The 12500-nt window shown below is 51.4% G+C and overlaps 1 protein-coding gene across 2 annotated transcripts in view; it reads left to right on the forward strand.

Annotated features, from left to right (window-relative positions):
* Positions 1-4007: 4007 nt before the first annotated feature.
* LOC310817382 (carnitine O-palmitoyltransferase 1, liver isoform-like) overlaps positions 4008-12500 on the forward strand; it is an 18188-nt gene continuing 9695 nt past the window's right edge. For both annotated transcript variants that reach the window (XM_083687944.1, XM_083687945.1), the window contains exons 1-6: positions 4008-4130; positions 8527-8671; positions 8909-9048; positions 9640-9811; positions 12049-12150; positions 12358-12495. In XM_083687944.1, the coding sequence (XP_083544070.1) occupies positions 8531-8671; positions 8909-9048; positions 9640-9811; positions 12049-12150; positions 12358-12495 (693 nt within the window). In that variant the 5' untranslated portion in view covers positions 4008-4130; positions 8527-8530. The remainder of the gene's footprint in view (positions 4131-8526; positions 8672-8908; positions 9049-9639; positions 9812-12048; positions 12151-12357; positions 12496-12500) is intronic.

The raw sequence follows: 12500 nt of genomic DNA on the forward strand, positions 1-12500 counted from the left end.
CTTAGCCACGGACGGCAGACCCAACCAGGAAGTCAGTCAGAGGCGCTAGCTAAACTTGCATGTCAGCTAGCAGGTGGTGAAGTTAACGGATGCTACGATGCTACGATGCTACGATGACCCCACAGGCCGGTGTTCCATTTCTCTGCAATAACTCCAATAAGCCAAAAATAACCACGGTCCTCAAAATTAAACAATACCTACCCCACCCACCCCCACATCTCTCTCAACCCCCCCCATCTGTCTCTACCCCCCCTCTCAATGTAAGTACATGTACACAGAAGACTATCAGAGACCATGTTTGGAGACATATAGACCCCCCCCCCCCGAGCCTGATAAATAAACAGACAGACAGACAGACAGACAGACAGACAGACAGACAGACAGACAGACCACCCTGGAGCCACAGAGAGATGCTCCTTCACCATCCTCTTCTGCTGGCAACAGATACACTAATTAAGCTAAACTAAGTGAATGTGAAAAATATTTTTTTATTTAGTTATTTTATTTAAGATGATTTATTTATTGATTTATTGATTTTTGACAATGGTCAATGGATGCTATTAGTAAAGACAAGAGGGTTGTGAGAGGAGAGGAAGAGGAAGGATGTCTTGATATCAGATTGGAAGGAAGTGACACGTGACGTGGCTGTTTTTAATTAGTTTGTACCACGTTACCAATGGTTACCAGGTTACCAACGGTTACCAGGTAGGAATCTTCTTGCTCTGAAGAAAAAAGTATTTTTTGATTTGAAAATAAATATGAAAAAAAAATTATATAAAGAATAATATGGGCAAAACAAGCGCTTCCATGGACTCCCCCTGTGTGAGCCCTGATTGGAGGAGAGGAGCCTGGATGGGAGGAGCCTCCCCCTGTGTGAGCCCTGATTGGAGGAGAGGAGCCTGGATGGGAGGAGCCTCTCCCTGTGTGAGCCCTGATTGGAGGAGAGGAGCATTCCAGAACTCTGGAATCACACAGACTTCGCCCTCCTCTCAGCTTGTTTCACCTCATCACATGACCACTGATAGACCTAATCAATAGATCTGATCATCCATCAATAGATCTGATCATCCATCAAAGGACATCTTCGTCATCGATGGACATCTTCATCATCATGACTCCAGACTCTAATGATGAGGTCATACTCCTTGGCAGCCGGGACTGTAAACCAACCAGAGGCGTGGCTTCAGTCTCCGCCTCCGAGCCCAGACCCCGCCCTCCACACCACCATCACGACTATCACCATCCTAGGAGTGTGGAGGCTAGGTGGGACACTTGGGAAGACCCCACTCCGCCCTCACCCTGCTGGAGTTGAGATTTAAAACACTTATTGTTAGGGTCAGGGTTTAGGGTCAGGGTTATGGTTATGGTCAGGATTTAGGGTTAAGTTTATGGTTAGGGGTTATGGTTAGGTTTAGGGATAGGGTTAGGGTTTAGGTTTAGGGTTTAGGGTCGTCCCAAGGATCCTACTTAGCATCTCCCATCCTACAAGCAGACGTAGCTTTTCAGACGATCAAGTATAACTGTAGTATAACTGTAGTATAACTGTAGTATAACTGTAGTTTTACTGTAGTTTTACTGTAGTATTACTGTAGTATTACTGTAGTTTTACTGTAGTATTACTGTAGTATTGCTAATGTTACTCATCATTACGAGTCTTCCTATTGGCACAATATGCAACGGATGCAGAATGTTTCGGAGGGATATGCCATTGTTTGATTTAAGGTTTGATTTCTTTGAGAACTATTTATTTATTGATGTATTTATTTATATATGTATGTATGTATTTATTCATCAATCAATCAATGTATGCATTTATTTATTTCTATATCACAGTCATGAATCCTATACCAACAGAAGTCTATCAGGAGCTCCAGATCAGCTGATTCCTGCTTTTCTTTTTATCTTATGACCATTCATCCTCATTCACTTCTCTTTGACACACACACACACACACACACACACACACACACACACACACACACACACACACACACACACACACACAGCACACCTCTTTCTCACCACCATCAATTAGCTGATTCTGTCCATCCTGTCGGACCCTCTGCCCTGTCCCTGTCTGCCTGTCCCCCTGTCTGTCTGTCCCCCTGTCTGCCTGTCCCCCGTCTGCCTGTCCCCCTGTCTGCCTGTCCCCCGTCTGCCTGTCCCCCCGTCTGCCTGTCCCCCGTCTGTCTGTCCCCCCGTCTGCCTGTCCCCCCGTCTGCCTGTCCCCCGTCTGTCTGTCTGCCTGTCTGTCTGTCTGTCTGTCCCCCTGTCTGCCTGTCCCCCGTCTGCCTGTCCCCTGTCTGCCTGTTTGCCTGTCCCCCGTCTGTCTGTCCCCCTGTCTGCCTGTCCCCCTGCTCTCCCTCCCTCTGTCCCCCTGTCTGTCTGTCCCCCTGTCTGCCTGTCCCCCTGCTCTCCCTCCCTCTGTCCCCCTGCTCTCCCTCCCTCTGTCTGCCTGTCCCCCTGTCCGTCTGCCTGTCCCCCTGTCTGTCCGTCCCCCTGTCTGCCTGTCCCCCTGCTCTCCCTCCCTCTGTCCCCCTGTCCGTCCCCCTGTCTGTCCATCCCCCTGTCTGCCTGTCCCCCTGCTCTCCCTCCCTCTGTCTGTCTGTCCCCCTGCTCTCCCTCCCTCTGTCTGTCTGTCCCCCTGTCTGTCTGTCCCCCTGTCTGTCCGTCCCCCTGTCTGCCTGTCCCCCTGTCTGTCCGTCCCCCTGTCTGCCTGTCCCCCTGCTCTCCCTCCCTCTGTCCCCCTGTCTGCCTGTCCCCCTGCTCTCCCTCCCTCTGTCCCACCCGTCCCTGCCTGGAGAGAGACTCCATACAACTATAGCTTCACTGTCATTCCATATTCACCTTAATGATTGTTCACACATCTTCATCACCACCGTCATCATCTTCATCACCACCGTCATCATCTTCATCACCACCGTCATCATCCTTACTCTAGCTAAGATTGTAAACTATTCTCCATTCCTAACGGTCAGTAGAATAAGGTGTTAAAAAAAAAGAAATGTCTGTATCATAATTTAAATATAAAAGTGCACTATTATAACTATTGCCTGTGATTAAAAAAAAAAAAGAATTATGGTTGAATTGATGGTAAAAAATAAAGCGACATCCACCTTATTGTCATGGTTCTAAATAATAAACTCTGAGATGGTGTTGGGTCTCCGGTGTTATCTGAGATGGTGTCGGGTCTCCGGTGTTATCTGAGGTGGTGTCGGGTCTCCGGTGTTATCTGAGGTGGTGTTGGGTCTCCGGTGTTATCTGAGGTGGTGTTGGGTCTCCGGTGTTATCTGAGGTGGTGTTGGGTCTCCGGTGTTATCTGAGGTGGTGTTGGGTCTCCGGTGTTGTGATGACGGCATACAGACGTGGAGGAAAGTGTGAGCGTTGTTTAACTTACCGCTAATTGATTAGGAACATCACAGTTCGTGTTGAAATCATAGTATTGATGTCAAACTGTTTGAAAATGATAACACATCTCTGGAACAGTGGTCTATGCGGCTCATGGCTATAATACTAATAATAATAATAATGCATTTATTTTGTATACCGCTTTTCTTGGTACTCAAAGACACTACATTCCATGGAGAGAACAAAAATAGATAGATAAATAAAAGGTAAAACAAACGCACAGTCAGTAAAAACAACATTAAAAATAGTTAAAGATTAAAAGCAAGTTTAAAAAGATGGGTTATAAGGACCCAGAATGCCATGAGCACCCTAACCCTAATAACCCTGTTAATCCATAAATAAGCAGATGGAAGAATCAACACGTGAGGAGGAGAGAGAGAGACAAGCGACCATGTCCTTATCATAAACTGATTACAATCACAGAGAGAAAGAGTATAACAGCAGCCAGACACGAACATCCTCTTTATGGATCATTGATGGTCCATCAGATGAGGGTTCATCAGAGCTGACACAGCATCCAGTCATCCGGACGTCGGGTCGAGGTCGTGGGGGAGGTTTCTCTCTAACGTCGGACGGTACAGTCATCCGGACGTCGGGTCGAGGTCGTGGGGGAGGTTTCTCTCTAACGTCGGACGGTACAGTCATCCGGACGTCGGGTCGAGGTCGTGGGGGAGGTTTCTCTCTAACGTCGGACGGTACAGCTGTCTTCCTCTACACTCTAGGTAGGCAAACGAATTTCCTTCATGCCTTTAATTCGTATGGATGCGTAGGTTGTCCAGGTCAGCCCTCGTCCCCAGCGTGGTCTGGAGGAGGCTGGGTGGAGGGTTCCTGGTACTGGATCAGGGGTCGGTTCTCCGGGCTGGGTGGAGGGTTCCTGGTACTGGATCAGGGGTCGGTTCTCCGGGCTGGGTGGAGGGTTCCTGGTACTGGATCAGGGGTCGGTTCTCCGGGCTGGGTGGAGGGTTCCTGGTACTGGATCAGGGCTCGGTGCTCCGGTTAGGTACTGGAACCGCTCGGACGTCAACGTTGGTTCGCCAGCCGGGCTTTGAACATCCATGTGTTAGTAAAGATCTCTGAGCCTCGCTGTCCGATGTGGACCAGACTGATTCATGGTGGTTAGCTAGCAGAGAGGAACAGAAGCTAGCTGGCTAGCTAGCCCGAGAGAGTCGACTACTCTTGGCCAAGTCTTTCTACATACATGTGTGTCTGTGTGTGTGTTTGTGTGTTTCGGTGTGTTTGTTTCTGTGTGTTTCGGTGTGTTTGTTTCGGTGTGTTTCGGTGTGTTTGTTTCGGTGTGTTTCGGTGTGTTTGTGTGTCTGTGCTGTGGAGCTACAGGCTACATGCTAGCATAGAAGTGCCTCCCGAGTAGCGGTTTAAACAGCCTCCTGGCAGCTACATCCCGGCCCAAGGCCAGCTAGCAGGACCGGTTCCAGCGATCCAACTCGGTTGGTTTGATCTTTACTAATACCTTTATCCTGATGATGACCCTAACCCTAATACCTTTATCCTGATGATGACCCTAACCCTAATACCTTTATCCTGATGATGACCCTAACCCTAATACCTTTATCCTGATGATGACCCTAACCCTAATACCTTTATCCTGATGATGACCCTAACCCTAATACCTTTATCCTGATGATGACCCTAACCCTAATACCTTTATCCTGATGATGACCCTAACCCTAATACCTTTATCCTGATGATGACCCTAACCCTAATACCTTTATCCTGATGATGACCCTAACCCTAATACCTTTATCCCTATGATAACTGTAACCCTAATACCTTTATCCCTATGATAACTGTAACCCTAATACCTTTATCCTGATGATGACCCTAACCCTAATACCTTTATCCTGATGATAACCCTAACCCTAATACCTTTATCCCTATGATAACTGTAACCCTAATACCTTTATCCTGATGATGGCGATTAACTTTAGTTTAGGTCACTTTCTGTAATCTGGACTGAATTAGAAGATGCTTTGCAAAGTTCCCCTCAAATCAATGACAGACCGGTGTGTTAAAAGCAGACGGGTATGTTATCTGTCCATCTGAGCAGCCCTGGCTGGTTCTGGTCTGGCTGGTTCTGGTCTGGCTGGTTCTGGTTCTGGTCTGGCTGACTGATTCTGGTCTGTCTGTCTGGTTGGTTGGCTGGGTGGTTCTGGTTCTGGTCTGGCTGGCTGGTTCTGTTCTGTCTTAAAAAGGTTTTAAAACTGTCTTCAGACAGCTGACTCCTTGAATGGATGTGTTTCACATGTAGCTCCATCATCAGCATACAACATGGGACATACATGTAGTTTTAACTGTACCAGCCCTGTTAGTATGGACCCTGTATGGAGGACATTTCTCTGGACCCTGACCCCTGACCCCTGCTTAGCTTTACTTGACTAGTTTGGTTCTGGTGGGTTTAGTCTAAACAACCCTGGTTCAGAAGGTTCTCCGTGCTTTTACAGAAGTCCAGACAGGCTAAATGATGCTTCAGAGTCGTAAAGCCAAGGCCAACTTATTCATCATGTGTTCCCAGGGAACAGTAGGCCACAATATGATCTTAAACCATCAGTGTTATAATAATAATAATAATTATTATTATACACGGAAATAAGCTGTTATAGCAGAGATTTGTTCATATACTTATTACAGCGTTATATACACGCTATAACACAGTTATACTGCAATATCTTTGAAGGAGGATTTTGTTGCGGCTTCCTTTCTGCCAGTAGACTGATTGACGTTGTTGATGTTGTTGATGTTGTTGATGTTGTTGATGTTGTTGATGTTGATGTTGTTGTTGATGTTGTTGATGTTGATGTTGTTGTTGTTGATGTTTTTGATGTTGATGTTGTTGTTGATGTTGTTGTTGATGTTGTTGATGTTGATGTTGTTGATGTTGTTGTTGATGTTGTTGTTGATGTTGTTGTTGTGAAGCGACGGGAGGAGAAACAGCTGTCATCGTCATGGCAGCAAACACAGAGCAGTTGCTGTATCAGTCCTGTATTTAACCCGCGGGTCAGCCTGTTTCTGGGGGCTGTAACCAGCCTGTTTCTGGGGGCTGTAACCAGCCTGTTTCTGGGGGCTCGCTCGTCAGACTAGTCAGCTTGGCCTGTTTTGTGTGTTTACCCAACGCTGAACCAGGCTACTGCTGGAGGAAAAGTTCACTCTAAAATCAAGTTTACAAAGTTGTTAAATAACCAGGGCCTAAAAACGTGCCGTGGTGTAAAGGCCTGCAGCAGATCACAGAAATGGGATTTTCTAGTGAACTATACCTTTAACCTTTAACCTTTAACCTTTAACTCACAACCTGCCAAAGAATTCTGGAAAACTCACCAGTGAGAGAGCCAGGTGTTGTGTGGTGTTTACCTAGCAACAACACTTGGATTGGAAGAATGGAGCATCATCTTTTATGCATGTTTGGTGAATAAAGTCACCCCTGCACTGTAGAATGTCCTCACTTAACAGGTTCCTGAGGTTTAGACAAGCTAGCTCCTGCTCCTGCTGCTCCTGCTCCTGCTCCTGCTGCTCCTGCTGCTCCTGCTCCTGCTGCTCCTGCTCAGTGCTGCTCCTGCTCCTGCTGCTCCTGCTCCTGCTGCTCCTGCTCCTGCTGCTCCTGCTCAGAGCTGCTCCTGCTGTCTTCCTCCATGTCGACGTGTTTGATACTGTTCCTCATTCCAGTCCATGCATTACAATGAGCCCATCCTCCAATTTCTACCTCCGCCAGCCTCCCCTGATACAGGCCTATTAGTCTCTCCCGTGGGTTTCTTCCTTCTTCCTCCCTGCTCCTCTCCTCTCCTTTCCTCCCTGCTGTTGTGATGTAGTATTTATGATTATGATTATGATTATGATTATTATGGTTGTTGTGTTTTGGGTGAGGGTAAATTGTTATTGTAGATTGTTGTTGTTGAGGAGTTTCTTGCCCTAAAGCTTTTCATTAAGCTGTACCTTGTCTACGGTGGAAATGACCAATGACATTTCATGTGATAAAACTATAGGGACTGTGTGTGTGTGTGTGTGTGTGTGTGTGTGTGTGTGTGTGTGTGTGTGTGTGTGTGTGTGTGTGAACCACAGACTGTTAAATGCTTCCATGATGGAAACGACATCAAAGTGATATGAGAGAGAAAATGGAACCCGAGCCCACGCTCTAGAGAGGCAGGCTGCCGAGCTGAACAGAAGGTGTGTGTGTGTGTGTGTGTTGGGCTGCAGTGACCATAGCAGAAATACACTGCTGTTAGTCCCTGGCATTGGGCACTGCTGCCTCTGCCAGCGCTCCACTGTGTGTGTGTGTGTGTGCGTGTGTGTGTGCACCCCTAGGGCGTTATTGGTGCTGGAGCCAAGTCGATTCCCTCAGTGGTGTAAACTAGTGATTGGTTCAGACAGAACTCTGTTGGGTTCAGAATGGCTGCATGCTAACAGGCTAGCTATGGCCACACTATGGGGCACGCTAGCTTTCTGTTGTTGTTGTTGTTTGTTGACTGGCAGACAGCCGAGCCCCCCCCCCCCCCCCCCCCCCCCCCCAGGGCAGGGTAGAGGTCACAGCAGGAAGAGACAGTACTGTAACAAAGGCAGAGAGGATCTAGACAACAGCTATCCTTCATGCAGGGAGTATTAAAGCCCAACAGCGTGTCCGTGTCCGTCCTTGTCTTGTTGTTGATGTTTGCAGTAAGAGAAAGGTCATGTTTAGTGTTCAGTGTTTCTAGTGTCTGAGGTTGTGGTGTTGTTGAACATTCCTGTCTGTACCTCACAACTAGTGTGGTCAGCTGGTCTCCTAGACAGGGTGGGGAGGGGAGGGGTGGAGCAGGGTGGGGTGGAGCAGGGTGGGGAGGGGAGGGGTGGAGCAGGGTGGGGTGGGGTGGAGCAGGGTGGGGTGGGATGGGGAGGGGAGGGGTGGAGCAGGGTGGGGAGGGGTGGAGTGGGGTGGAGCAGGGTGGGGAGGGGAGGGGTGGAGCAGGGCGGGGCGGGATGGGGAGGGGAGGGGTGGAGCAGGGCAGGGCGGGGCGGGGCGGGGCGGGATGGGGTGCCTGGATGTGTGTTGCCTTGCCTAAAGCATCTTCCATAGAACTCAACAAACATGTTGGTTCCTCCCTCCCCCCCCCTCCCCTCCCCTCCCCTCCCCCCCAGCGTCATGGCTGAGGCCCACCAGGCCGTAGCGTTCCAGTTCACGGTGACCCCCGAGGGCGTGGACCTCCAGCTGTCCCACCAGGCCCTGGCCCAGATCTACCTCTCTGGCCTGCGGTCCTGGAGGAGGAGGCTCACCAGACTCAAGGTACCACTGTGTGTGTGTGTGTGTGTGTGTGTGTGTGTGTGTGTGTGTGTGTGTGTGTGTGTGTGTGTGTGTGTGTGTGTGTGTGGTGGGTTAGTGGGTGGGTTAGTGGGTTGGTGGGTGGGTGGGTTGCTTCCTTGGTGGGTGGGTGGGTTGGTGGGTTAGTTGGTTGATGCTGAGTTGATGTGACCCGGGCGGGTGGTGATGTCACAGTGATGTCATGTCCATCTGTCCTATCAGAACGGTGTGATCACGGGTGTGTACCCCGCCAGCCCCTCCTCCTGGCTGTTCGTCGTCATAGCGATCCTGGCCACCATGTACACCCGCTCCGACCCGTCCATGGGCCTGATCCACAAGATCCAGGAACACCTTCCTGTCAGGTAACACCCGCTTCCTGTCAGGTAACCCCGCCCCAGAACACCTTGAAACTGATAAGATCTGATAAGAACTGATAAGGTCTGATAAGATCTGATAAGATCTGATAAGAACTGATCAGAACTCTCCGTCTCTCTGTCTGTCTACCTGTCCAGTAACGAACACTAAAGAACCTCCCTCTTTCTCTCTTTCACCATCTCTTTTGATCTTTCTCTCTCACCTCTCATCCCTCCCTCCATCCCTCCCTCCATCCATCCATCCCTCCCTCCCTCCATCCATCCATCCATCCCTCCCTCCCTCCATCCCTCCATCCATCCCTCCCTCCCTCCATCCCTCCATCCCTCCATCCATCCATCCCTCCCTCCATCCATCCATCCCTCCCTCCATCCATCCATCCCTCCCTCCCTCCATCCCTCCATCCATCCCCTTCCCTCCTCTTCTCTTCTCTTTCATTTGAATATTAACACAGATGATGTTGGGACTTCAAAGTCTAGTAATCCTGTTACTGAATGTCTGATTGAGTTTGGACAGGTTCACTGACCTCTCCCCCCCCCCCCCCCCTCCCCTCTCCCCCTCTCCCCTCCCCCCCCCTCCAGCCAGTCCCTGAGTCCCCAGTGCCAGACGGTGTTGTCGGCGGTGGTGTTCAGCACGGTGTTGTGGCTGTCTCTCATCCTGACCATGAGGCTGTGTCTGAAGCAGCTGCTCTCCTACCACCGCTGGATGTTCGAGCAGCACGGCCACATGTCTAATACCACCAAGGTCTGGGTGGTAGGTACCTCCTACCTCCTACCTCCTACCACCAAGGTCTGGGTGGTAGGTACCTCCTACCTCCTAGGTCTTGGTGGTAGGTACCTCCTACTTCCTAGGTCTGGGTGGTAGGTACCTCCTACCTCCTAGGTCTGGGTGGTAGGTACCTCCTACCTCCTAGGTCTGGGTGGTAGGTACCTCCTACCTCCTAAGTCTGGGTGGTAGGTACCTCCTACCTCCTAGGTCTGGGTGGTAGGTACCTCCTACCTCCTACCTCCTAAGTCTGGGTGGTAGGTACCTCCTACCTCCTAGGTCTGGGTGGTAGGTACCTCCTACCTCCTAGGTCTGGGTGGTAGGTACCTCCTACCTCCTACCTCCTAGGTCTGGGTGGTAGGTACCTCCTACCTCCTACCTCCTAGGTCTGGGTGGTAGGTACCTCCTACCTCCTAGGTCTGGGTGGTAGGTACCTCCTACCTCCTACCTCCTAGGTCTGGGTGGTAGGTACCTCCTACCTCCTACCTCCTACCTCCTACCTCCTAGGTCTGGGTGGTAGGTACCTCCTACCTCCTAGGTCTGGGTGGTAGGTACCTCCTACCTCCTAGGTCTGGGTGGTAGGTACCTCCTACCTCCTAGGTCTGGGTGGTAGGTACCTCCTACCTCCTAGGTCTGGGTGGTAGGTACCTCCTACCTCCTAGGTCTGGGTGGTAGGTACCTCCTACCTCCTACCTCCTACCACCAAGGTCTGGGTGGTAGGTACCTCCTACCTCCTAGGTCTTGGTGGTAGGTACCTCCTACTTCCTAGGTCTGGGTGGTAGGTACCTCCTACCTCCTAGGTCTGGGTGGTAGGTACCTCCTACCTCCTAGGTCTGGGTGGTAGGTACCTCCTACCTCCTAAGTCTGGGTGGTAGGTACCTCCTACCTCCTAGGTCTGGGTGGTAGGTACCTCCTACCTCCTACCTCCTAAGTCTGGGTGGTAGGTACCTCCTACCTCCTAGGTCTGGGTGGTAGGTACCTCCTACCTCCTAAGTCTGGGTGGTAGGTACCTCCTACCTCCTACCTCCTAGGTCTGGGTGGTAGGTACCTCCTACCTCCTACCTCCTAGGTCTGGGTGGTAGGTACCTCCTACCTCCTAGGTCTGGGTGGTAGGTACCTCCTACCTCCTAGGTCTGGGTGGTAGGTACCTCCTACCTCCTACCTCCTAGGTCTGGGTGGTAGGTACCTCCTACCTCCTACCTCCTACCTCCTAGGTCTGGGTGGTAGGTACCTCCTACCTCCTAGGTCTGGGTGGTAGGTACCTCCTACCTCCTAGGTCTGGGTGGTAGGTACCTCCTACCTCCTAGGTCTGGGTGGTAGGTACCTCCTACCTCCTACCTCCTAGGTCTGGGTGGTAGGTACCTCCTACCTCCTAGGTCTGGGTGGTAGGTACCTCCTACCTCCTAGGTCTGGGTGGTAGGTACCTCCTACCTCCTAGGTCTGGGTGGTAGGTACCTCCTACCTCCTAGGTCTGGGTGGTAGGTACCTCCTACCTCCTAGGTCTGGGTGGTAGGTACCTCCTACCTCCTAGGTCTGGGTGGTAGGTACCTCCTACCTCCTAGGTCTGGGTGGTAGGTACCTCCTACCTCCTAGGTCTGGGTGGTAGGTACCTCCTACCTCCTAGGTCTGGGTGGTAGGTACCTCCTACCTCCTAGGTCTGGGTGGTAGGTACCTCCTACCTCCTAGGTCTGGGTGGTAGGTACCTCCTACCTCCTAGGTCTGGGTGGTAGGTACCTCCTACCTCCTACCTCCTAGGTCTGGGTGGTAGGTACCTCCTACCTCCTAGGTCTGGGTGGTAGGTACCTCCTACCTCCTACCTCCTAGGTCTGGGTGGTAGGTACCTCCTACCTCCTACCTCCTAGGTCTGGGTGGTAGGTACCTCCTACCTCCTAGGTCTGGGTGGTAGGTACCTCCTACCTCCTACCTCCTAGGTCTGGGTGGTAGGTACCTCCTACCTCCTACCTCCTAAGTCTGGGTGGTAGGTACCTCCTACCTCCTACCTCCTAGGTCTGGGTGGTAGGTACCTCCTACCTCCTAGGTCTGGGTGGTAGGTACCTCCTACCTCCTACCTCCTAGGTCTGGGTGGTAGGTACCTCCTACATCGTAGTCCTTACCTCCTAGCTGCTACATCAAGATTTCAACACCACCTGAAGTCATCAAGGAAGAACACCACTAACTGTAACTGTGTGTGTGTGTGTGTGTGTGTGTGTGTGTGTGTGTGGCAGGCTCTGGTGCGTATCTTCTCAGGCAGACAGCCTCTCCTCTACAGCTACCAGGGCTCTCTACCCAACCTCCCCGTCCCCGCCCTCAAAGACACTGTCAAGAGGGTGAGAGAGGGGGGGGGGGGGGGGGAAGGGAGGGAGGGAGAGGGGGGGGGGGGAGAGGGGGGAGGGGGGGGGGGGGGCTGGGGCTGGATGTGAGCTGGTGACTGGAGGGTTGCTGGCGTCAGATCTAAGGTGCCTCCCGTTGAGCAGGGCACCGAGCCCCTGCCTGCTCCAGGGCTGCTGACTGATGTGATGTGATGCTGTTTGTAGTACCTGGAGTCGGTGCGCCCCCTGCTGGCCAGCGGGGAGTTTGACCGGATGGCGTCTCTGGCGGCGGCGTTCGAGAGCGGCCTGGGGAACCGCCTGCAGTGGTACATCAAACTCAAGGCTCTCTGGTCCTCCAACTACGTAAG

The sequence above is a fragment of the Argentina silus genome (assembly GCF_951799395.1).
Source record: "Argentina silus genome assembly, chromosome: 16".
Lineage (NCBI taxonomy): Eukaryota > Metazoa > Chordata > Actinopteri > Argentiniformes > Argentinidae > Argentina > Argentina silus.